At 53.6% G+C, this 25610-nt stretch overlaps 5 protein-coding genes across 5 annotated transcripts; 3 read left to right on the top strand and 2 right to left on the bottom strand.

Annotated features, from left to right (window-relative positions):
- Positions 1 to 323: 323 nt before the first annotated feature.
- On the bottom strand, positions 324 to 1946 carry BO70DRAFT_358961 (uncharacterized protein). Its single transcript, XM_025542423.1, has 2 exons — positions 1138 to 1946; positions 324 to 1082 (listed from the first exon to the last, which is right to left on the bottom strand). Exons 1-2 carry the CDS (start codon positions 1825 to 1827, stop codon positions 462 to 464), a joined length of 1311 nt encoding a protein of 436 aa, XP_025402794.1. The 5' UTR covers positions 1828 to 1946; the 3' UTR covers positions 324 to 461.
- Positions 1947 to 2275: 329 nt separating this feature from the next.
- Positions 2276 to 4432, top strand: BO70DRAFT_330114 (translation initiation factor eIF2B subunit gamma). Its single transcript, XM_025540814.1, has 3 exons — positions 2276 to 2653; positions 2705 to 3363; positions 3418 to 4432. Exons 1-3 carry the CDS (start codon positions 2473 to 2475, stop codon positions 4312 to 4314), a joined length of 1737 nt encoding a protein of 578 aa, XP_025402793.1. The 5' UTR covers positions 2276 to 2472; the 3' UTR covers positions 4315 to 4432.
- A 680-nt stretch (positions 4433 to 5112) lies between these two features.
- BO70DRAFT_131484 (uncharacterized protein) lies at positions 5113 to 7314 on the bottom strand. The gene is made up of 2 exons (XM_025538034.1): positions 7158 to 7314; positions 5113 to 7060 (listed from the first exon to the last, which is right to left on the bottom strand). The coding sequence occupies exon 2, from the start codon at positions 6993 to 6995 to the stop codon at positions 5454 to 5456; it is 1542 nt and encodes a 513-aa protein (XP_025402792.1). The 5' UTR covers positions 6996 to 7060; positions 7158 to 7314; the 3' UTR covers positions 5113 to 5453.
- Positions 7315 to 18186: 10872 nt separating this feature from the next.
- BO70DRAFT_131385 (uncharacterized protein) lies at positions 18187 to 20741 on the top strand. The gene is made up of 3 exons (XM_025538033.1): positions 18187 to 20175; positions 20233 to 20612; positions 20673 to 20741. Exons 1-3 carry the CDS (start codon positions 18297 to 18299, stop codon positions 20718 to 20720), a joined length of 2307 nt encoding a protein of 768 aa, XP_025402791.1. The 5' UTR covers positions 18187 to 18296; the 3' UTR covers positions 20721 to 20741.
- Positions 20742 to 23250: 2509 nt separating this feature from the next.
- On the top strand, positions 23251 to 25279 carry BO70DRAFT_330109 (putative MFS transporter; the record flags this gene model as incomplete). The annotated part of the gene is made up of 7 exons (XM_025540813.1): positions 23251 to 23505; positions 23564 to 23666; positions 23717 to 23880; positions 23946 to 24106; positions 24159 to 24390; positions 24439 to 24886; positions 24945 to 25279. The coding sequence occupies 7 exons, from the start codon at positions 23251 to 23253 to the stop codon at positions 25124 to 25126; spliced, it is 1545 nt and encodes a 514-aa protein (XP_025402790.1). The 3' UTR covers positions 25127 to 25279.
- Between the last annotated feature and the right edge of the window lie 331 nt (positions 25280 to 25610).

Here is a 25610-nt window from a genome sequence, read left to right as displayed (position 1 = left end):
GAAAGAGAGTAAGAAAGCCCATCGAACAGGCGCCTGCGAGGACAGCAGGGGAGGCTCGAGGCGAGGAGAGTCGGGGTCGACGGTGTGGTGTGTGGCTCTGCGAGAGGGAGTTTGGATGATGCCAAGCCGCGGGCGACGTGAAGGAGGCCCGGTCAGGTGACCCACGCTTCCGGTTAGTGTTATCAGCCCCGGGTTCGGGGGCTGAGAGTTACGGGGCAGTATTATTACTGCCATACTGCTGATAGGTAGTATACTGACTGCTACACAGGTATCTTCCGTATTCACTATTCACATGGAGCTATCCAGATCAAAAAAAAAAAAAAAAAAAACATCAAACATCACGCGTCATAAATGCAGGGGAATCAAACATAGAATAATCATCAAGGGGCCCGTGAGGCCCGGAAGAGGTCAAAGAGAAAGCATAGAGAGGAGAGAGATGCCACCACACAGCTGGAGGCTCCCTAGTCAAGTCCTGACACCCTCCGTCGCCAGTCATCGCCAACCCGGTGCACGTCGACCACATCAATGCGTTTACCTATGCCGGTCGTGCCCTCCTTCTGCCACCACTTCTCGCCTTTGTCGGCGAGAGCCGACTCATCGTCACTATCTATCAAACCACCCCGACCGCCTTCGTCTCCGACCACCACCACCACCTGTCGGACCCATCCCGCGATGTGTTGGACGGCCTCTCCCTCACGCCCCGCCATGGATTCTTGGACGTAGACGGTGTCTGGAGAGATGTGACGCACAAGATGCACGTATCCTGTGGCGGTGCTGAATGGCATGATCGTATTCTCCTTCTCTACGATCGCCTGAGCCTGAGTATACAATGTCTTGAACCGCGGCGTTGCGCCCTCAGGTTCATCGATCTGACGAGATTCCGTAGGTGAGTCTCTTCCAGGCAACTCTCCAGAAGCCGTAGCTTCTTCGGGAGCAATGTTGGAGTAGGATGAGGTAACGGATAAGGTGGATTGAGAGGTGCCACCTTGGTTGGGAGCGTGTTTCAGACCCGGCGCGTAGATCATGATAAAGACTCTGGTGGTATCCATGTTGACGTGTTCGGGGAGATGGGATAGAATAGACTATGTAAAACTGATCAGCACAATGGTTTCGACTCAATCATGCGCCGTGACTTACCACATGCTGAGAAACAAACTCCTCGGGGTCGACATGCAGGGACTGTGATGAGACAACGATTGCGACAGTCTTCTTCTTGTTAGACGGAATCGGGCCACCGACAATGTCGCGAGTGGGCAGTGCCCCGGTCATCGTTGGCGGCACGGCGGTCGACTGCTCTGCCCGCTGGGCTCTGGATGCCACCTCCTCTGACCAGCGCGAGTGATCCTCGAAGTCTCCCCTATCTTCCTCCCGGATCGATGTCAGCGCACCGCCCACGAAAGCTCCCGCAGCCGCCATGCCCGCAGCGACCCTCTTGCTGGCGCCGTCGAAGATCTGTTGGGGACTTGGTGTCCGGCGTAGAGCTCCCTGCATGCGCGCCATCATGCTGACATCGTCCGGGTGGTCGCCATGGATATCGGTCCCTGTTGCTCGACCATAATCGTCCTCGAACTCGCCGCGAGGGTAGCCCTCCGCATCGGGGCCCGGCGCGGGGAACCCTTCATCGTCTCGGGGGGCATCGCGGTTGTTATCATCATCGTCCTCGCTGCGTTCGCTCCAGATCCAGGCGGCAATCCCGACCGTTGCGACGCCGACTGTCACGGCAAGAGGCACCCAGTATCCCAGGACGGTCCGCCTGCCGGAGGAGCTGAAGCCGGTTCCGGCCCCGACCCGCCGACGGCGAGCATCCTGGGAGTAAGGGAAGGACATCGCGATCAGTGGTATTACTAGACGTGGCGCATAGACTCAAGCGGATCGCGATGGGCTGCAAGTCACATCTCAAGCCGGTCCAAGGAGAAAGAAGGAAAGGGAGGGGGCTGGGAGTCGCGGAGGGGGGGATGATGGGATAAGAAAGGAGGAGCTACGGCGCGGGTTGGCCTCGGGAGAAACATGTGGCTGGTGATAGCTTCCAGCTCCGCGGTTGGATTGGCCTTACGGTATTGTTGCGTATTATGGCGTACCGTCGATTCGGGCCCGGCCGGGGAAGATAGCTACTTTGCACAGTTTGCATATTTCACATAGTTTGCAGTGGATGCATTGCATTATGTGCATACGGCCGCGATTGATGACTCATCCCATGCTATCGGCACGTGCCGGTGGGTTTTTGTCGCGGCCAAAAATGGCGTCCGACAATGGTTTGAGTCAGGACAGGAACAGAAAAAGGACTGCGCGATCGCTTCTTCGCCGGATTCTACAGGAACTCAGATCAATCATCCTGACGGGTATGCGGTGATAATCAACTTAGCGACCCCCACATTTCCCCTCGTCTCCAGCCGACGCGCTCATCCAGCCTCGATCTGCCCAGCGACTCTTCCCCTCCCCCGCGGTGGTCATATACATCAATATCGCTTCGCAATGCCGCACTCTGTCCCTGTGCCCCCCACGGGCTTCCAAGCCCTCATCCTCTGCGGACCTGGAGTGTCCCTCACCACGTTCACATCCTCTCCTGAGGAGCACCCTAAGGCGCTTCTGCCCGTCGCAAACCGCCCCATGGTCTACTACCCGCTCTCCTGGTGTTATAGCATGGGAGTAACGAGTTGAGTCTTTGCTCCCACTGTCCGCGCCTGGATCTAACGGAAGCCTCTAGACATCACGCTCATCACCCCTCCTGCCTGTCAAGCGCCGCTCGAGGCCGCCCTTTCACAAAACCCCCACCTCACCTCCCTCCCATCTCCGTCACCGTCGGTGCTCGCCCCGGCAGACCTGACCCTCACCACCGGAACCGCGGAACTGCTCCGTCTCCCGGAAGTCCAGGCGTGCATCAAATCCGACTTCCTCCTCCTTCCTTGTGATCTGATCTGCGATATCCCGGGCGAGTCTCTTCTGGAAGCATGGATGGTCAGCCAGAGCGCGCTGGGCGGCTCGACCATCCGCACGGGGTGGAACACGGATGGCCCGAAGACTGTCGGCATGGGCGGAGAACAGGGAGGTCGTCGCGGCGGTCTCGCGGTTTACTACCAATCCAAGGGCATGGAGGAAAGTGTCAAGGGCGAAGTGACCGATTTCGTGGCCACTGCCCCCCTGGAACAAGACGAGGCCCCCGCCGTATCCCACCCGCTTGACGGACCTGCTGGCCTGAGATTCGGACTATCCAAGCTGGTCCTGTCCATGCCCATGGACACATTAAAGGAGAACATGGAAGAACAGAAGGGCCTGCTGATCCGTCACTCCCTCGTGAAGAAGCACGCGCAAGTAAAAATGTTGACCAGCTACCGCGATGCCCACGCCTACGTGTTCCCTTACTGGGTAGGCCGCCTATTACTCCCCTTACGATTTACAACCCGACTAACCAATCTATAGGTCTCACGAATGGCCGCCCTGAACGAGAAATTCGAGAGCGTCAGCGAAGACCTGGTCGGGTGGTGGGCGAAATCCGAATGGCAAACCGGGCTGGGCGAGAAGCTGCGACTCCGGGAAGTCTTCCAGCAAAAGCACAAGGCTGGCGAGGGCAGCGAGGACGGCGACAACCTGGAGGAAGAAATCGACCTCAAGGCCATGAGCACCACCAAGGCCGGCGCCGGCACGCCGCGCGACACCTCGGTGTCCGAAGAGAACGAATTCCAGTTCGCCTCGCGAGTCAACTCCGGCCTCGACTCCGGCTCCGAGTCCGCAGACACCGGCAAGCTCACCATCCCCCCGCTCCTCGCGTACATGCACTCCTCGAAACCCTCCGCCCCGTTGGTCCGCCGCGTCGACAGCTCCGCTCTCCTCCTCTCCGTCTCTCTCCGTCTCGCCAAGCTCGAGTCCGTCGAGGAGGTCGGCCGTACCGCCGCCTCCCCCTTCGCTCACAACCAGAAAGTCGCATACCCCGCTGGCGTCGCCCAGCGCTGCACCGTCACCAAGTCCGACTGTCTGCTCGCGCCCAACGTCACCGTCGAAGAGAAGTGCGTCATCAAGGAGACTGTCATCGGGCCGAACTGCCACATCGCCAGCGGCGCCCGCCTGACCCGCTGTCTTGTCATGGACGGCGCCGTCATCGGCGAGCGGTGCCAACTGACCGGCACAATCGTCGGACGTCGGAGTAAGATCGGCCGTGAGAGCGTCCTCAAGGACTGTGAGGTCCAAGATGGAAACGTCGTCCCCGACGAGACGGACGCCAAGAACGAGAAGTTCATGGTCTTCGAGGGTCTGGATGACGATGAGGACGGCATGGATGTATCAGAGGATTACGGTGACGATCAGGACGATGACTTTTGAATGATTGTCGCGTTGGAGCTCCTTGAAACCTAAAATTACCTCTCTCCCTCTCCTACTTATATAGACCGAGAGAGGGAGCCTACTGGCGATATATTACCGGTTATGAATTCCATTGAATAAAACTTTGATGCCTAATGACATTTTCCGATATTAGATTAACTCAACCCAACCCAACCCCCTCTCCTCTCTCGTTGTTCCCTTTCCCCAAGAGACAACAGATAGTTATAACCTCAAGATTATGTAAACCATAGATAGCATGGCCAACAAACCAGATTGAACGCCAATCCCACCCATCGCCCCTTTCAACTCCAGAGAGATAGATAGATCCCTTCACCAACGACAAATGAAAAGAAAAAAAGAAACGAAACGAAACAAAACAAAACGAAGCCCGAAATAAGTAGGTAAGCACCTCGAACAGAACAAGTACATCAAACAGATCAAAAACGCAAGTTTGCATAGATCCCTAGGAAGCAGATCATCACGGTCACGTAGGCAGTTAGGGTAGGGATGTAAATAGGAAACGAGAATCAAAAGTTTAGTAGAAGAAGATTGCAACGCAAAAAGTCGAAATTCAAACGGTGATATTCCCAGCCATTTGGCAAATGAGACGGTAGCATTGCTCCCCAGAAAGTTGTCGATGAAGGGGCGAAGCAAGAAGTGAAAGGTTGGCGAAAGGGCAAGGTAGCAAAGCAAAGGAGTTATGAATGAAGAAACAGCATGGCAAAAGGTAGCAAGGTCGCAAATCAGCGATTCATCCAATCATCACCACATGTGGAGAGATAACATAGCAGCAAGTCAGCAAATTAGCAAAGGGCAATGAAGCAAAGCAGGAAAGCATTGAAGTAGCAAATTATTGAAACAAACCAAAACCAGCAAGGAAACATATTGGCGAATTAGCAAAGCAAGGAAGCAAAGCAAAGAAGCAACGAAGTAGCAAAAAAAAAAAAAAAAAGCAAGACAACAAAGCGAAGAAGATCCAAAGAAACAGAGAAAGACATAGAAAAGTCCCATCAAAAAAGGGTATGCAACAGCCAGACAAAACCAACAACGCCACGCTTCCAGCCCCATACCTATGCTCAAGTCCAGAAAAGGGCTACAACACATTCACCCAAAAGAGGCAGCACGAAACCCAACCATCCTCAAGACAAGAAAAGATAATCCAAGTCAGAGGGATGATACGGAGTTTTGGGCTCAGTACTGGGGGAATCGAGGTTGAAATTGGGATTGGGAATAACCTTAACATCATCAGGCGACGTCGCCTCAGAAGGCAAGAAGGGCGGAGAAGTCTGAGTATAAGTCCGATAAGCCGGCCCAGCCAAAGTCCTGTGTCGATTGTACTGACGAACAAACTCGCCAATAGGGGTGAGCTCGCCGTCCTCGCAATCGGTAGTCGCGGCCAGGGGGGTGAGCTCGACTTCGTCGTAGGTCGGGGTTGAGAACCTGCGCAGTGTGGGGGGCGTCGTGGGCTGCTGCTCCTCCTGCTCCTGCTCCTGCTCCTGCTGCGTGTCGGACCCGGTACAGTCAGAAGTCGGAGAGTCTCGAATGGGCAGCTTGCCTCGTCTGATTCTCCCGGCGCGTCGGTCGGAGGCCAATGGAGTTGGAGTGTACATTATGTACGGGTGTGCGATGTAGTCGTTGAAATTGCCGGTTTCTTCAAACTCTGGATAGCCCGTGCCTGGGAGGGGACGAAGCCAGCTGGCGGTGTTTGAGGCTGGTTTAGGCTGGTTGTAGACGGACTTGCTGAGACTTAGCGGGACAGGTCGATTATCAGAAGGGTCGTTGCTGGCGAATGGGTTCTGCTCTTCGAATTCGGGGTCGGTGAGCACGAAGGGCGTACCAATGCGCAGGTCCTGAGGAATGTATGGATCAGGGTTGACGAAGTGGACGGGCTGGGGCTGCGTGTTGGTCTCGGTGCTCTCCAGGGGGTTGACTGGTTCAGAATTGACGAAGTGGATGGGCTGGGGCTGTGTGTTGGTCTCGGTGTCCTCCGGCTGGTCGCTGTTCATCATCTCAGGCTGATCCAGCTGAGCGTCTCCCTGTTGCGGCAGAGTCCATGCGGTTGCGTTTCCACACAGTGCCTTGCTGTTTCGAGCTTCCTCTCGCTTGATCAGAGCGGCGACGGCTTTTGAGACCTTGGCGGGATATAGGATTGGGAAGTTCAGATACAAACACTCGGTCTTTGGCAAGTAGTTCTCCCGGGCCCAGTTGAGGGTAGTGTAGTTATCTGGGTCGGATCTCCGGATCTCAGCCAGGGCAGCATCAAACGCGTAGCCAGGATGTGTGCTGTAGTGTTTATGGCCCGTGGTGTTCATGATCGACTCCATCTCCATCTCCTCCAGATAGGTATCTTCGGCCGGAAAAGTCGCGCCGGCTGCTTCAGGCTGGCCCCAGCGTCTGAAGTCCCCGCGAGCGTAGAAGCGGACCACGGCGTGGACGAACTCCGGGTCCATTGAGGACATATCGAGGATAAGCGATAGATCTTCACAATCGAAGAGCAAGCTCTTGCGATCGTCGTTGACCGCGTCTTGGGGCCCCCAGCAGATAGGACACAGTTGTGCCACGATTGCAGCGGTTGTGCGAGGGTCTGCCCCTATTGGGTAGTCCAGCGTCTCGAGAGGCTTTTTCTGGAAGTGGGGGATGAAGTGGTTACAGGCGAACCAGTACACGATAAGTTGTCCCATTGCCTTGGCTGTTGCCCACGGAAGTCTTGACGTGTAAGGGCAGTCCGGAGAGGGGTATGGGTCGTCTTCGTGCAATCAGGAATGGGCTGTATGAGATCTTGGGAGGTAGGAAGGTTGCTTGGGCAAGTCAACACAAGAAGGGGTGATGAAAAAGGATCGTACTTGCGCAAATCAAACCAAGATGAGGGTCTAGCCAAAGACTTGTCTGAGCAAATCAACACGCCAGGGAATATGTAGAGAAGATCGTGCCAAAGCAAACAAGCGTGGACGTGTTCTGTGGGCATATCAAAGAGCCGGTAACCCACGGCAATATTGCCAGCGACATCATAGGACAAACGTGTTAGCTGGTGGCAGATTCACTTCTTCAGATTATTTTGCAGGTGGCTTGGGAACCGTGAACGACACCACAAAAGCCATGTCTGCTACAAATGTGAAGCATCAGGATGCGGTGATACAATCTATCATCATCTGATATAAAGAATGTCACGGAGCATAAACGGTCTGTATACATCGTTGCTTATTTGAATGCTCAAGGAGAGACATGATGATAGATAGACGTTGCCACTGGCGGGCCAGACAAGGACTTGTGGCAGATCTCATCCATTGCCGCCTATCTGCAACAAAGAAACACCAGACCATATTTCCAGTGTCCTCACATTGCAACGTTGACAGGGGCTGTCTGGGGAGGACAATAACTTTCGTCTTATGCCACACAGCCAGCTCCGAAAGCCTGACAGGTCTATTAGCCGAGTACTCTCTTCCATACTTCGCAACTGAATGGACAACACTGGCTGACATTTAAGCTATACGTACAGGTCTCGAGGAACCCGAAGAAGCGGATACCATGGCTTGAAAGTCTACCCTATGTGATGGAAATATACAAGATCAAGCGGGCGTCAGGCAATTTGATAGACTGTCGGCCTGGCTGAAGCATCAGAATAAGTCCTCGGATCATACACAGTACGGAAATAGTACGGAATAACGGTACCCATCTAATTCCTCGATAGCATCCCTCTGCTGCCCAGAGTCATGCACAGGATGACCACGAATCGGCCCGGAGGTACTGCCAGCTCTCCGACATTGAAGGGATATCCAAGCATCCTCGCCGCTCGCAGTGCGACACCTCGGAGGCTATGCAGCGGTATTAAGTACCAAAAGTATATAGGACCCCACTGTGTGGCTGCTCCACTAGGTGTGGCTCTGCCGTGGTTTTTGTTTCCTTTGTTTCACGGCAAGACAAGCCATCATCAAGAGCTTCACAGAAGACAAGGGAGGACTAGAGCGACGGCCCATTGATGGAGGCTGCTATTAGTAGCGCTGCACCGGTCAAGTCGACAGTGACATGACAATGGAATGGCGTGATATCAGATCATCACCATCCAGGAGATCAGATCATGAAGGCGCGCGGGTTCCCCCAAAGCTCCTTCTCCCGAAACCCGTGGACCCCGCAGTGGGTCGAGATGGGGAGGGTTGTCTGAGATAATCCCATCATCCCGCCCGGTGTATCTCCCAATTCTGAAGGCCGTGTGCAGTTCGGGTCGGATCAGCAAGGCGAGGAGGAAGATCCGATACGGCGGTAGCCATCGGAGGGCCCAAAATCCATCCAGCAGAAATATCCAAATCCCAATCAGGGATCAACCTGGGGGCCCTGGGAAGGAGATGGTTTGTTTTATCAGCTTATCAGGCCGGCAGACGAAACCCGCACGGGGTGAGCCACTCGGGAACGCTCGCCCCAGCCTCCCCAAGATAGATAGTCCATCCCATCAACCAAGGTCGTGGTACACGTGCTGGCACCTTCGTATGATACGACTAAAATGAAGAAAGGAAGTGAGTGGTTCACAACCCCGCCCCGTGGCTTTCCGGTTGCAGCGACATGCAGATGCCGCTAATCGCTCAACCCTCGTTCTCGTTTTTAGCTCGAGCGTTCATTGTCTGCCGCAGTTCCACCACCGCTGCCTTTCTTCTGTGCGATGCGATCGATGGAGGCTATTAATATTGTTCGTGTCGAGGTCCTTCCCTGGACGGAAAGGTAAGAGCCCCCGTAGCGGGAGTGTATTCAATCCAGTTCGAGAGGGGGGAGGGGGGAGGGGTTATCGACTCGTTGAGGTCGGCGAGAGGTTGTTGGCACCGTCGCAAGGCTGGAGATACGACAACTCATCAGATGACTGTTCCTGGGCGCAAGCACGCGAACCACCATGTTGGTATGTAGAGCAGCCCATCAGGCACAGATACCAAGGGGAACCACTAGGTGGGAGTCGGGACGGATCTCCCTATCGAGGTGGGATGCAGACTATCTGCTATCTATCGCACCGTGCGCGCAGGGGATGATGCGGCGCCAGATCAGAGGGTCGTGGGCGTTTCAGGTATATCCCGGTCCGTAAGGCTTGTTGGGACCATGCAGTATGCATAGTGAAGTGTCCTGCTTAGCCCGAGCGAGCAAGCGGAAGGGACGTGATGGGATGGCTTGTCTGGATTAGATGGAAATCTTAATCTCGACTGCAGGACCAGGCAGGATGGCCCGCGGGAATTTCATCCTTCGCCCGCCAATCAAGGCCCAAGGGGCAACGTTGCGATCGTCCTGGATTCCTTACCTTCAGCGCATCGCTATGGCTGTGTGCCTGGATATCTACCAGGCGTGGGCGATCCGAGGGTCGGGAGCGATTGACTTCGGGTTTCCTTGGTTGGCACTTGGGAATGAGACTTGGGAATGAGATATCGGAGATAAGTGAAACTATTATCTCCACGGTTTTGAGATATTTCTGGCCTCGATGTGTCGATGTGTCGATGAGTCGACATCAGGGGATCCGCACCTGACCGAGAAGTGACTACGGAGTCCGGAGTAAGAATGGCTTTCAGCTTCTGCCTAAAGTGCAAAATGGGCACATAGTATGATGTGTCTGGACGGAGTACCGAGCACCGACCGGGTACGCACCTGGTAAATCCATCTTAGACGCTGTTCCCGACCGGTGAACATCTTCATTGTCTAAAGGCCAGTTGTACCTAACCGAGTATCTAACTGTGCATGTAAACACTGACATGGTACCACTACTTCGGTGCTGCCGACTTGCGACCGGCTACTGTACGTACCATGTACTCCACACTTTTGTTTCCCCGGATATAAGGGGTTCAGCGCAACAAGTGCCTAGGGAGGTAACCTGCTAGTTAGCAGATTCTGATGCGGCATGCCCGTTCTAACGGACTAGGATAGGGATAAGGATCATCCTATCGGATCCGACTCCTCGGGGAGCACAAAGTACGGAGGAGGACTTACGTACCTGCCAGAGACTTGCATACTTAGTACCTTCTCGGCTACTAGTGTAGTAGTCTAGTAGTCGAGTGTTTCCCCGCTCAGGAGGCGCCGGTAGAACTACGTCCAATATCGCCAATATTATTATTTATTACATCCGTCATCCAGTTCGTAGTTCGTACTATACCTATCTAGATACTCCATACCAACCAGCTATCTATCTAATCACTAACTCCCCACGCCCAACCGGCAACTCCCGTGTCCCGGTCTGGTTACTTCCCGGAAGTTGCTTCCACTTCCGCATCCTGAACGATGGGATGCGTGAGGAGGACCGTGCGGCTGGTCTACCCAGTATCGAATGGTAAGTTACTACTGTTGGTACTAGTAGATTTCCTTGTCCGAATACCGGACCACTGTCCAGACTAACTGACTACCTAGATGTCATCTATACAGAACGTCGATTGTCCGCTGCTTACTATCGCAGTGACTTTGCACCATGCCGTTAAGGATCCATCCACCTTTCAGCATTTTACTGTGGATGGTGTGGGGGTTCTAGTTGGCTCGGAGTTCTGTTTGGCGACGGATTGTGGGGTGGCGGTGGCGGTTAGTGTTAGTAGTGCCATACGGATTACGGAGACTATCCCTCCATAACTACTACTACTATGTACTACTAAGGTAAGTCCCTACCTCGGTACCTGATGTGTATAGGCAGTTACCGAAGTGTAGTACCCAGTACTGTGCCAAGTATGGTGAATGCCTTTGCAGGTCTGACAGCCTGACAGGAACAACCCTCGTGGTGGGGGTCGGTATTCCCCGCAGTTGTTGATCCATAGCGTACAAAGAACAACTGCGGGGGAGGTTGAGCCCCCAAGAGGGAGACATCAACGGAGATACCCAGCCATATCATGGAATTCTCCTTGAATTGCGAGACAATCTTCGTTTTCAAGGTGGAAGAAGCCTTACCAATGTAGCTGTAGAGCTGGCTCCCTCCATTTATTTAAACCGCGTAATTTACTGCAAGATTCAATGTCATCAGCCTGCCCCAGAAGCAATACTACAAGCGATCTATCTTCTCTATTACTGAAAGGCATTCTGTTCTCTAGTATCACCGACACAATGGCAGCAGAAGACAGATCTCTTACCAAGACGCAGATGAGCATCGGAGACTGCCCAATTGAGCTTGCTTACCATGTCGAGACATGCCTGGGGCATGAAGTGAAAAAGACAGGAGACCCACAATATGCCAAGAAGCTGGGTGAAAAAGCCAGACTAGCCTTACGGCGAACAATTCTGTCTACACAAGACGAAGAGTGTGAACGGTTTCGAAAAGAGCATGAACAGATCGAGACAATAATTAGCTGCGTGCTCGACGCAGGTCATTACAACGGTGGGTTCAACATTCCACCAGTTTGGGATCCGATGGTACGTGGTATCACGCAGGGTCAAGTGGCCGATATCAAAGCATGGACATCGGAACATGATTTTGATGCTAATAAACTTACATGGTCGGGGATTCCGTACCTTTCTCTGGCGATTGCCCACTCGCAGCTTGAGTGTGTCAAGTTCCTGCTTAGTCAAGGTGCGGACCCCAATCAAATGGGCTGGTGGAGTGGTGCCTACCCTCTGGATTACATTGTAACGCCGTCCACCCCGGACAAACACGCAACCCAATACAGGATCATCGAGGTGATGATCGAGGCTGGAGCAGTCTTCAGCTACATGAATGTCTTCGATGACATCTACACCATGTTTCGATTTGAGCTGTTAGAGCGCGCTGTTGAAAATGGGACGGCTCTTACACTTCTGAGATCTGCCCAGGGCAAGACGGTGCTTCAGCGAGCATTGGAACTGTGCGATGCCCGCCTCCCAGCTCCAATTTTGGGCTATCTGTGTGAGCGGGCGCCCAAGTTGAAATATATGGTGGATTTTAAAAAAAATACAGTTACGTATTATGCCATGATCAGAGGTCATTTCAAGTTTTGTATAGATCTTTGTGGCGATGAGGAGCTTCGTACTCTCGATTGGACGGTCTTGCCCAGAAAGCGTTTGATCGATATCGTCAAGGCGGCTATCTCGGGAAACCAACTTCAGTTGACCCAGCTGTACCTGGACCATATTCAGCCAGATGAGATGCTAGCTTCTTGTCAAAAAAGGTTGGAATTAAAAGACTCTGTGTTAGGACAGGCTCTTCTGTGCTCAGACGATGATGTGAGAATTGCCGTGCTGTGCCATCCTCATATGCGCGTAACCGCACAGTTGCGGCACGAAGCACTCCGATATATATCACTCGGGACTGATTCTGATGCTTATCGACAAAATCTCTGCCGAATTGTAGAGGATCTCGGGCCACCCGATCATCCGTCAGATGATCATTAGTGCTACTTGTACAAGCATAGTCTGCTGTAGCTGAGCGTTACCATTAATGGACTTTTCGAGACATCTTTACCCAGTTTCATTTCTATATTGTTTGGAACCTTAGTAGTTGTAGTCATCCATCAGGCCGCATAAGGCAACCTAGCCGTCAGGCTTACTTTACTGACAGACAGTACTAGATCGTACATAGTCACGTAATTGAGAAGGGGGTAGGCAACGGGTAGTTCATTCAGGTAGTCAACCAGGCACCCTGTGCGGGTTGGCCATCTTCCACCAACGCCCAAGGTAACCCCAACCCGTCAGCAACCCAAGGATCCCATGGAGGAGGGTAAGGCAGCGGGTTCAATTAAACTCATTCTAGACATGAGAGTTCGGCTGCAACACCCCCCCTTCCCCCCCCTCCCCGGTTGGCGGGAAATTAATAATATATTAACATCATCATATACTATATTATGGGGAAGGCTCCCCCGCTCGGTTCCTCTAGGTTCCTGTTCCTTCCGTCCAGGATCGAGGTGGGAAATAATACCCGAATTCCCTGGCAACAATCCCTGACACAGACGAGACGGTACCTTATCTTTGGGAGCAGATAGTACTTGAGATGTATATCTAGTATGGGCGGAGCTGGATCTGATAATCAAGTCTTCTAACTTGTTATGTTCGAAGTTGGGCCACCGTTCCATGGTTTACGGTACCTGCAAAATATGGACGCCCACGCGGACTTGATATGGTACTGGGTTAGCTGTTGGTACGCTAGATATGTAGCTGTTAGTGCTCCGTACTCCGTCCGTACCAGACAGGCAGCAAATCGCCCGCCCGCGGAGTCTGCATGGTGCTCCGTACCACCCACCGACGCGCACACCGAGGCTTTCATTTCCGCCCCTGCAAATAACGGAACCATCGAATGTGGGGAGAGGGGAGGGGGAGGGGGAAGAGCGGATTTCCTCGCCGTGGGTAAAAGGCTAGATAATTGGAGGATGGGGAGGGGGAAGGATTGATGAGATGCGCCCGCCGCCGTCTGTCAGGGTGGTACGGTAGGTTTAAAGTGACGCGGTTGGAAGGCAAAGGCCCGAATGAGATGCTGAGATGGCGACGTTGCGTGTCGATCACGCGGGAACTCCTTACAGGGGAAGAAGGCAATGGAAATCATCATTTCACCTGGGGTGGGCCCTTCCAACTACTCCGTACAATCTCCGCATGCACCCGCGGTTTATCGTCCGTTTGAACGGAGTATCCAGTTGCTTGCTCCGCAGTCCGCACATCCAACCAGTGTACTCACTATCTATCTACACAGTATCGTCGCAGGTTGTTGTTTGTGGCAAGTTGTAGGAGTATGTACGGAGTAGGTAGGTTGTCCGTCTCTCCCCGATCTTCAAGAGACCAGACGGTGCGCAGCGAGACCAGTCAGGTACACATACATGGACTTGCTCACCGACAGTATAAAAAAAAAACTCTGGGATAGGATGCGGGGATCCCAGGTGGCTAAGCTATTGAATCTTTTAAAGCCCCCTCCTCGCATCGCATCCTCCATCTACTGCGTACATTCACTCGATTCCCAGAGTTTGAGGCGTGCATGCTTGTTGGATGTACAGAGTACATGCGAGGTGTTCGGAGTAAGCGAGGATTTGCCATGATACATCCAGTCTGGTGGGCGGAGCCTCGCAAAAACACTGCAGCCAAGGATCGGAAGGTCCGTCGAGATCCATTGCAGTTCAGTCCTAGCATATGTCTGCGGATGAAGATTCCCAGAAGTAAAATCGCGCAACGCAGATTTCAGTTTCCGCGTCGACCGACATCATCATGAAGGTCATCCTCGCAGGGTCCTTGCCCGGCATCGTGGTGGTGGTGGTGGTGGTGGTGGTGGCTTATATACATTATACATACATAGGGCGCACGCAAATGTAGGGGATCACAGACCCAGACCCATGGCACATCCGAGCTCCAAACCGGAAAGCATTCAATCCAAACAGGACTGGGTATGTCAAATTCTGGACAGTGCATTGCACTGCATCAATAGCCAAAATTCTAATCTGAAGATTGACTGTACATTAGTCCGGTTTGCAACCGACCACACGATCCCCGATCTCTAAATTGTTTATTCCCTGTCAATCCCCCCCCCCCCCCGGTGCCCCTCCAAACCGAAACCCTGTAGATTCGACCAGAGCTGGCGGATAGCTTAGCCGGTAGGTACCTAGCCATAGGGTTAACCTAGATACCACCACCACAACATCCCGTACAACCCCTGAGCGCGATGAATTGCAAACCAAGCTTAGCGAGACGAAGACGTGTTATCGGCTGGGTTTCCGATAGCTGACATCATGTACACAGTCACCGCAAAGCGGAGCTATAAGGTAAGGTTTTGTGCGATTGCTGGCCATTGACTCGGGAAGGGAGAGTCGGATCCAGGGAACGATTACACGGAACACGACCGGAAGTGTAGGAGGCTGCGACACGACTCCGTACGGCACACAGACGGCGGTGGGTTTATCGATTAGGTTACCCTTGGTGGAACATCCTGAACCGCGGAACCTTCTCACGGGAGGTTCCCAGCGGGTTGCAAGAAATTGGCATGCCTCGAGCCCATGGTCAAGCCAAGTCAGAACTCAGAAGAGGGGATTCCTGTCACTGGAACTGTCGCAGAGGGGCAATCCTGGACCCCCAGCAGTTAGAGACTCGGGGCATCCTTTCGTATCCGGTGAGTCAAAGAGCCATTCACCCATGTCGATGGTGAAATCCGGGGTGAAGAGGATCCTGGCTAAGATCATATTTAGGGGAGAAATTCGCCAGAGCGATCGGATTTGTTTCACCCGCGACTCATCTTCAGGGGCTGCGATCAGGCTACACCTTGAGGGCTTAAGGGATAAAAAAAGGCTTTCTCTACAATTGTTATAACCGGCTTGGCGGCATTGAGGATGGTGCATTATAGGCAGGACATGAATCGTGATTATACACCATTGTACACGAATTATCCACCAGGGTCGCCTAGGATTCGTTGTCCCAGCGGCCGAGGTACAGACCATCGTTTCCTAGCGATGATTGCTAGCTATCTCCAGGCGGTTTCGCCGAGTCTCCGTGCTTGGGTTCCTTGGAGGCAGACCCCGTCTGGTAGTCATGGCGTGACAGCTAAGAATTTAGTAGGCGGGTGGTCGCAAATCAGCTTCTAATTTGCTCTCCCGATCGGACCATTCAGTTCGCTAGAAAGTACTAAATGGTCCCGGTGGTTGCGGTCGCATGCAGTCAGCACGTTCTGTCGTTCCTCTTTTTTTTTTTTTTTTTTTTTTTTAATCCTTTCCTTACCGGTTCGAGATATATCTGTTCTCTCTCTCTCTCTCGCTCTTTGTCTTTCGCCGCATCTCTGACGTTGGGCGAGAAAGGGAAAAAGTAATAATAGGAGGCGGTTCACCCCGGCGGACGCTTGAGCGTACTCGGATCGATACCTCCTCCAGGTACGGAGATCTGGAGGACCGTGGATGGAGCAGCCTTCCCCCACAAAGAACATCTCCTATCAAACAGAAGGATGAGGCGAATCCAAAGACATGTTCAGTTAGACCCGCAAATCATTATCCAGCTAGTTAGAAGTAGCATCGGCTTCCATTACTTGCCACGGATGAAGCGGGTTTGTTAGGGGGGGTCCTCTTGACCCGCTCCCTAACGTAATATGGAGGTATTATTGGGGACGAATCGTGTATGCGGTACGAGTTACCGAATCGCAGCAACGGCAGCAGAACTACACCCGCTAGTTCCCAGCCTAACTTTAGTACCAGTTACCGTACAGCCCCAAAGGTGTCTTAGTCTCACCCGTGGCCTGGGTCGAAGGGGAAATGGTGGTTGGCTGATGCGGGCAGACAGGAGAGAGGCAAGATTCAGGAGACCATCACCCAGGACATTAATCTACCTGATGAGATTAGGATCGAGCTCCCCGAGAAATGTGTGCGTGCGTTGCGTGTGTGCGCGCGTGTGTGAACTATGGGTGAGAATGGCCATGGCCATGGCCATGGCGGCATGGCAGCCAGCCATACCAGGATGATACATGCAAAAACATGGCGAGTTGCTCTCGCTGGTATGACTTGCAGCTGCAATCCGAGTAATCGTAGAATAAATAATAGCTTGCCAGCGATATGGGTCGATGACTCTTGACACTTCAGATCGGAAATCCTCAAGGTTTTCCGTCTCTCACGATAGTGTAGATAGTACGTAGGAGGGAACGGGGTGATACACTTCATCGGGGTCTCTCCCCCCTCGTGGATTTTTAAGCTGGCCCCCCTCCCCCAGGGACTTCGTTACTTTTTCTTTTTTTTTTTTTTTATCTCTTCGTTGCGCTGGCTGTCTGTTATAATTCCACCCACCTGGGAAGAGCATACTTGCAATTTACATACCTACATAACTGCCTACCACCTAAATTTCAAAGGGAATTAAAAAGCAGCCCCTCCCAGGGTGTGGAACAACAGGAGCAAGAGGGACAAAACGCAGTCCAATCAAATACGATAAGAAAAAAAGAAAGGCAAAAAAGAAAGAACGAAAGAACGAAAAACAGGCACGGTTCGGGAGTGTGCCTGGCTGGCGTTCCTTTTCGCGTTCTCTGGAAAATCCCGTCTGTCTCCGCCTGTCAGTCCGTCCAGTCAGTCAGTCAGTCAGTCCGTCGCCGGTCGGTCGGTCTCCCCTAACGAGCACCACTACCAACGACCACCTCCTCCACGCAAAGCAGCAACCAGCAACCAAGCAGTAGCAGCATCCCATCATTCCGCCCATCTTCCCTCCCCCATTATCTCCCTCCCTATTCCTCCTCCCTCCTCCTCCTCCCTCCTCCCTCCATCTCCCACCACCACTCACAACCCCTCTTGCTCTCCCTCCTCCTCTCTCCTCTTCCTCCTCCCCCCTACCCTATCTTCTTCGTCTTCCCCCCCGTTCTTCTAATTTCTATTTCATCCTTCTTCCAGGCCCTCCCCTCCCCCCACCCCCCCCTGAACGGCCCCGTCTTCTGCTTGATTCAGAAGACCCGTGCCTAGGATCTGGTTATCGTTTCTTTCTCAGATCTCCTTTTTCGGTTTCGCATTGTTTTCATTTTCATTTGCCTGGCCATTCATCATCGCTGTTTTTTTGGTTCGTCTCTCGTACATGGCTCGACCGCTCTAGACAGCTTCTGCCATCCTGGAGCCGTGTGTTCCTCACGTCGTACCTTCGTCGCCAGCTCGCCTCCCTCGTCGATCGCCTGATCCCAGCCCTTCGTTTCTTTTGTCCTCCACACCAGCATTCGTTTCTGCATCGACAAAGCGCTTTCACTTCCTCGTTGTATCAGTATAATTCATCTGGGACATTTTTCCGTTGAGACCAGGTACGACCATCCCGCAGCCTGTCCCCCTTTCGAGAAGGAAACCTCCGTTCGTCTCCAGACACCCATCGGTCCTCGACACTTCAGCCAATCTCTGAACCCGCTTGTTCTTGTGCAATCTCGACTGACAACTGTGTGTAGTACAGAGTTTCCCCCCCTGTGGTCGTCTTCCGTGATTTCCTTCTACCCCGGTCGCCTTCTCCCTCGACCTCCGACTTAAAAAGACTTGGTCCTCTGGCCTGGGTACTGCACGGCACTCATTCGACGAGGTCTCCCGTCGACACATCTCATCCCGGAGACGCAGTCGGCTACGCGTCGGATGCTAGTTCGTTCTGAGTAGCGGAGGGAGAACATCATGGCTGCGTTGGTACAGACAATCCCCCAGCAAAGTGGCACGGTTTCTGTGCTTCAAACTCGACCATCGTCCTCTTCGGGCACCTTCACGCCGTCCTCTGCTCCCTCCCAACAACACAACCCGCGGAACTCGACTATGTCCTGGAACCCATATAACACAACAGGCAGTTCCGCAAATTACAGGGTAGGCCACCAGGTTGTGGCTCCCTACGCATTTACCAGTACCCCCAACCTCTCGAATTCAGGCACCACGCAGAACCGTCAGTCGTGGTCCCCTCATCTGAGGCCCGAACATCGCACTTCTTCTGCCCCTTCAGTGCCTCAGGGGTCTGGTCCTGCCCAAGTTGGAGTCAACTCGCGCTTTGCCCATCATCATCCTGCAGCTGGTTCTGTATCCACTTCTTCATCCAATTCCTCCGTCCAGTCCTACATGTCGAAAGACGACTCTGCGATCCCGACGCCCAGGCAGCTCCGTGCTGACCCTCCTCTCCGTCCTCTCTCCACCGTCAATCTGCCTACCTCTTCCTCATCGACCTTCATGAACATATCTTCTCCCACCGTGGCCCGACCGTCCCCCGACCGTTATCGTCGTGGAAGCCGCCGACCGGATAATGCCACGGGCGCACAGCCCGCAACGGCACAGCCAACTGCACCTGGATCGGCACGTGCGGCCCCGGTAACCGTGGATGATTCCTTTCTCCAAACGAGCGCGCCTAGCCTTTTGGGGCCGGCACAAGAGGGCTCTCGCCGGCCTGGCCACGTTCGGGTGCCTAGTGCTGATGACACTTCCCGTGCGGATAAACCCCAGACAGAGCTTGCGAAGAGGTATCGGCGTCGGAGCTGGGGAAATATTGATAATGCGGGTCTTATAAATATGCAGCTCCATCTGCCCACGTCGTCGCCGACTCCGTCTACTAGTGGCCATGATTACTTTGACCAGACCGCTCGACCCCGATCGCCTCAGTCTCAGAAAGACGCTCAGGGCAGCATTCCGTCGGCGAATTCTTCGACTTCTTCGGTGCGTGATCCTGGACATGCGGAGTCCGCATCTTCTTCCTCCAGCAAGGGTGCCAACAAACCGGATGACGCGAAACGATCGACCAAGCCATCGCCGCTGTCTCAACCGGTTGAAGTCGATTCCAACCCCCCGACCCCGAAGACATCTCAGCCTCCCGCCAGTCCAAAGCCGGCCCCAACAGAGAGTCCTGCCACCCAACGTCTGGCTGAAATCACGAAGGGCGACCAACGGCGGCCCGGAAAATCCCGGTTGAGGAGGGCGTTCTCCTTTGGCAGCGCCTCCGAGCTTCTGAAAGCCTCCTCGCAGAACAAAAAGGAACTGATGGCTGCCGAGAAGGCTCGCAGGGAACTGCTTCAGGAAGAGTTGGGTCCCGAGCAGGCAGCCATTGCCGAGCAACAAGAGATGGGCGGTCTGGGCGAGAGTATCTATTCCTCCCACCACCAGGGTCGTATCTTCAACAGCTCCACGGACAACCTGTCGGTTTCGTCAACGGCATCTTCCGCTTCGATTATGCTTCGGAAGATGGGCAAGGGGATGAAACGCTCGACACGGTCGTTGGTGGGGCTCTTCCGCCCGAAATCGGTCGTGAGCACATCGTCCACCGACCCCGTGCTTATTGAGCCCATGGCACCCCAGCTGTCGGTGGTCAATATCGAGGCAGAGAGGAAGGGCATATCCCTCAACTTGGACCCGCAGGATATTTCGCTCGCTGGCACGTTCTCCAAGGCAGAATCCGATACACCCCGCACTACGAGTCATGACGATGGCGCCCTTGACAAATCCCAGTCGCGTAAGAGCATTGTCGGAGGAGACAAGGAGCGTGCAGAGATCCTCGCCGCCGTGAGGAAGGGTATCCTCAAAAGTAAGTTGTATTCCGCGAAATATCGCCGACCGTGAGTTTGCTAACCGGCCTCTCCAGAGACCTATTCCGACCCAGGCAACTCGATGTCTTTGACCAAATCATCCCAAAACTCGAACGGCAATGACTCGCCGCATTCCAGCGTTCCCAGCACACCCGAAGATCCGACACGGGCTGGTAACAGGCGCTCCGATGCAGTGAAGATCGCTGGCGAGGATGATTACCTATCCGAAGGACGGTTCCTGACCGGCGAATCGAAGAGTGCGCCCATCACACCGCAAGCTATGCTGCCCAAGAGCCTGGTTTTCAGCCCTCGCATCCAGTTCCACGAGACGTGGCCGAGTGGGGAATACGATCGACGCGGTGACATTGCGACGTGTAACCGGTTGACTCCGCTCCTTGCTCAGCAAATCAAGGAGGAGCTGAACAACTTCAAGATGGTAAGTCCCCCCGGGGTTTGGTTGTGACGGTGGCATGGATGACAAGCTAATGCAAAACAGGAGATGGAGGTCCACGAGACGTCAAAAATCTATACTCACTTCCTCTGAGTCGCTGCATTTCGAATGGCGTTCTTCTTGCGTGTCTTGTGTTATTTACCCTCGGAGGAGTGTTGGATCGATCTATGAACGGCATGGTACCGAGCCTTGGTGGCTTGTAGACCCGTTTCCTTTTCGCTAGAGAATATTTTGGTTCCAGTCAGGGGCTCGGTTGTCGCCTCGGTGGCGGATGCGCCCGGCCGCCTCATTTACTTGTGTTTTTTTGCTATGCGTTCTGGGTGTTACGGCGCCAACCACTGTCAGGTCCTGGTTTTGTCTTTTTTTTCTTCTCTTTCGTTCTTCTGCGCCGGGTGATTTATGGGGATTCTACCGCAGCCAATGAAGCATCGTGGATCCATCCGTTGGCTTCGCTCTACATCGCACCCCGGATTTGGGCGCTCCGCCTTACCACTTCAGCCACTACCACAACCACCACTACTACGCTTTCTTCTTCCTCCTTCCTTCTCTCTAATCTGGCCCTTCGACAGCCCCGGTCCGTGGTCGACCTTGCATCCGCGCCGTCCCGTCTCTTTTAATCTCATCTGTTCTGCAAGCGTGAAAATTGGGCAGCATCTCTTTGCACATTGTCTCATAGTGTCATCGTGAATCCTTCTTTTCCTGTTCTGCAAGCACTGGTCCCTTTGTCGACATGTCCGTGTACAGCTTTCTGGAACCGGTACACCGTGAATGTCTCGCTCCATTTTCATTCCGTCCTGACTGGTCAAATCAATGCAATACCTTTTGCGAGACTTGGATCCTCGGCCTCAGCGTGAGGTGCCATGGTGCATTTGTCAGCATATCTGTAGTTGTATCTTCGTAGTGGTTTGAGATAGACCCGAGTAGCCACAATAATTTCCTATTAGTAACGTCCCCATAATAGACAGAACGTGTTTATCATCCTGGATTGTGGATTCTTACGCAAAAGAGGACACAAGCGGGGGATAATGACAGCAGTAAATAAGGGCTGGGGCTGGGGCTGGGGAAGCGACGCCAAGCACCCCCACGCCCTAAGTAAAACTGGGGATCGTGACCTCGACCGGATGGCACCCCATGCACCAAATCCCGGAGCCGAAGGCTCTCTACTCTGTTCCCTGCATGCCCAACAGAAACAGGGATGTAATTGACACATCATCCGTTATTCCCTTCTTGCACTTTCCTTATGCCGAGAGTAGACCGATTGACGGACTGGTCGTCACATCGGATAGATTGCCCATCAGACCGGGTGTGTTGCGTCGGCTAGATTGCATATACGCTACCTATCTACTGTACCTACCTACTCTACCTACCCGAGTTCGGCATTGCACGGGATCCGAACTGACGGCCTGAATCCCGCTAACTAAGCAATATGTGGCCTGATTAATGACGAGCGTTTGGTTGGTAGGTTGGCGGGTGGGTAGGTTGCTTCGGGGGACCGGATTGAAATCTGGCGGAGCATGATCCCGGTCTGCAGCAGTCGCTCCCTAGTACTTAGCCTAGGTAAGCCGATGTTTCCCCCGAGAGGCGGTAGGCTGCTGGGATTAGGGATGGAGGGGGGGACTCTCGACTTGCATGATGACGGGGGTTGTGGTATGAAGGAAGTTTATGACCAACAAGAGTATCCACTGCGGAGATGCCTGTCTGGATCAAACTTTGTTCGACTCCGGGGAGGGACTGCGTGAGGTAGGGATCTTCCGTCTGGGGAGAGGTGGTGATGGTGATTGTCGGGCCGGATTGTTCTTGGCTCTGGGGTTGGGGTTGGAGCTGGGCGTGCGATGCTCGGGTAAATGCCGGAGAAGAGCACGCAGACTCTTGTTTTCGGAGGAGGGGGGGAGTCTAAGCATGCACGTTGTTTGTGTGGACTATCCCGGCCAGTGAAACGCGGAACGGCCGACTTGCAGGGTGGAGGGGAAGGAAGAAATGGGGGAGGAAGAGGAAGAGGAAGAGGAAGGGGAAGGGGAAGGGAAAGAAGGGAAGCCGGACCGGGACAGCCAACCATCACGGGAACCCCCACGTTTTGGCCTCCGCGTCTTCTCCATCTCTCGGTCTGCTTCCTCAGCTTCATCTCCAACTTCACCACCTTTCTTCATGTGAGCCCCTTTGGCAACCCCCACGCCAGTCGAGCTCTCCACAACCTATCCCACCAGTCCCGACGGTCCCCTAAATGATCCTGATCTCATCTCCAGACTCTTGGTGTCTTCCCCGACATGCCTCGCCCCGCCTCTGCTTCCCCCACTGGCGGGGGTCGGCTCTCCCCGCTTCACCTTTGACTCCCTGAGGCCTGCCAACTCTCCCGATCCCCCGTGCCATGCGGGTTCTCAGCCCCGCCTGCCTGCCAGCATCTTTCGGCAAACTCGTCCAGTCCACGGGTCATAATCGGCCCCCTGCTCTTCCCACAAAAGGGTCCTTGATCCCGAGTCCAGCTGCCAGAATGACACCTCCCCTCTTTTTTCCGGATCCCCTTGGTCCCTTACTTCTACTCCCTCCCTTGACCCATCCCTCGTCCCCCTTCTCCTCAGTCTACGCTACCTATTAGCAGGCTCATCCACACCAACACGAGCCGACCATGTCTCCCAGAGCTTCTCAAGATATCGAACGGGACATCGACAAGAGCTATGTCGATAACGTCGAGATCGTCCCTGATGCCGTTGCCAACGCAGACAGGCCCAATCCCAGGAAAGAGGCCCCGGCCTATGTGGCTGGTCTAACCCCCGAGGAACGTGAGCAGGCAGAGAAGGCCCTGGTCCGCAAAATCGACTTGCGTCTCCTGCCCATGATAATCATCATGTACATCCTCAACTACTTGGATCGCAACAATATCGTGAGTGATGATGTCGTGACGATGTCGAAATTGGAATCATGCTCACGCTATACTCTAGGCGGCCGCCAAACTCGCTGGGCTGGTCTCTGATTTGAACCTGGTGGGTGTGGAGTATCAGACTTGTGTTAGTATTCTGTTTGTGGGGTATCTGTTGATGCAAAGTTAGTGCAATAAATCGATGGGGTGGAGGCGTCGATGCTGACAATGATAGTTCCGTCCAACCTGCTCCTGAATAAGTTCGGCAAGCCGGCTCTTTATCTTCCCGGGGCGATGATGCTCTGGGGCATCATTTCTACGTGTACGGCTGGGGCGCAGAGCTATGCGGGCTTGGTGATAGTTCGGTTCTTTCTTGGTTTCGTGGAAGCTGCCTATTTCGTAAGTGATGAAGGTAAATATAGTCTTCTGCGAAGGAGATTACTGACTTCTGTCTTGCTTTCTAGCCTGGCTGTCTCTACTTTCTCAGTGCCTGGTATACCCGGAAGGAACTAGGATTTCGAACTGCCGCCCTCTACTCCGGGTCTCTCATCTCGGGGGCCTTCTCCGGGCTTATCGCGGCGGGCATCACAGAAAATATGGACTATACGTTGGGTCTTCGAGCCTGGTGAGTACAATATTAGTGCCTAGATGAGTATAGCGTTGACTAATATGTGCAGGCGCTGGTTGTTCATAATTGAAGGCGCAATCACCATCGTCGTTGCCTTTGCCTCGATCTTTGTTCTGCCCAACTTTCCACGGACTACCGGGTGGCTGACCGAGGAAGAGAAGGAGCTGGCTGTTTGGAGATTGGAAGAGGATATTGGTGAAGACGACTGGGTGGACAGTGAGCAACAGACCTTCATGCACGGTGCCAAATTGGCATTTACCGATATCAAGACCTGGATCCTGGTAAGCCTCCCCAAAACAGGCTTTCTTCCCAACGACTAACCCACTCAGATGCTACTCATTTTGTGCATTGTCTCATCCGCATCCGTGACCAATTTCTTCCCCACCGTGGTCAAGACCCTCAATTACGGCAACATTGAGACCCTCCTTCTCACAGCTCCTCCCTACTGCCTTGCCGTGATCTGCGCCTTCGCCAATGCCTGGCACGCTGACCGTACCGGCGAACGGTACTTCCACATCACCCTACCCCTGTACGTCTCGGTAGCAGCCTTCATCATAGCAGCTACGACCACTAGCATCGGCCCCCGATACCTCTCCATGATGTTGATGGTTCCGTCCCTATACACTGGGTACGTGGTAGCCCTGGGCTGGATCTCAAGCACCCTTCCTCGTCCGGCGTCCAAGCGTGCCGCCGCCCTAGCAGGCATCAACTGTGTCAGTAATGCGAGCAGTATCTACGCCAGCTACATGTATCCCGATAGCGACTCTCCCCGATTCGGTATGTACCCCACTACCCACATAACACCCCCCCAGAACAACATGTCTAACTCTCGCAGTCACCGCCATGAGCGTCAACTGTGTCACAGCATTCGTGGCCATATTGTCCGCTACAGCTCTCCGATTCATTCTCGTCCGACTGAACAAGAAGCTCGATCGGGGTGAGGGAATCGGCGGCGCGGTCTCCTCGGGAGATATCCCGGGGCAGGCCAGCGCGAGGGGCTTCCGTTTCTTGGTTTAATGCGTTGGTATTGTCGTCTATGGAGTCAAGTTTTCTTTTTATACCCGCCAATGGGTGGTTGGAAATACCTCTCCCATAGAGTTTTGGGTAGACACTTTTATGATGTGAATGCACGATGCAATCTTGACAATACAACCAACCCTTTGTGTTATCGATGTTGTAAACACACATTAGTGACAACTTGAAAAAGTCGTAAATTACTGCAACACCCTTGCTCTCCTAGAGTGAAAACACTCAATCATGTATGATGCAATATGCCAATCGATACAGTATGATGTCCTCGACAGACCCAAAGAGACTCGATTTGATGGAACTTACCTGGATAAAGAGGTTCAAGTTATCGAGCAGAGATTTTAGGTCGATAGAGGGAAAACAATACAAATAGGGAGGTGCTGCAGGCACACCCAGAGTGCTATAAACACACTGGGATTACTGTACGCACACCCTCTCCGCTACTCTGGTTGGCCTGCCTGCGCGTGTTATC

This window comes from Aspergillus heteromorphus, assembly GCF_003184545.1.
Source record: "Aspergillus heteromorphus CBS 117.55 chromosome Unknown BO70scaffold_3, whole genome shotgun sequence".
Lineage (NCBI taxonomy): Eukaryota > Fungi > Ascomycota > Eurotiomycetes > Eurotiales > Aspergillaceae > Aspergillus > Aspergillus heteromorphus.
The sequence above is the reverse complement of the archived record's forward strand: the minus strand, read 5'-3'. Positions and strand labels throughout refer to the sequence as shown.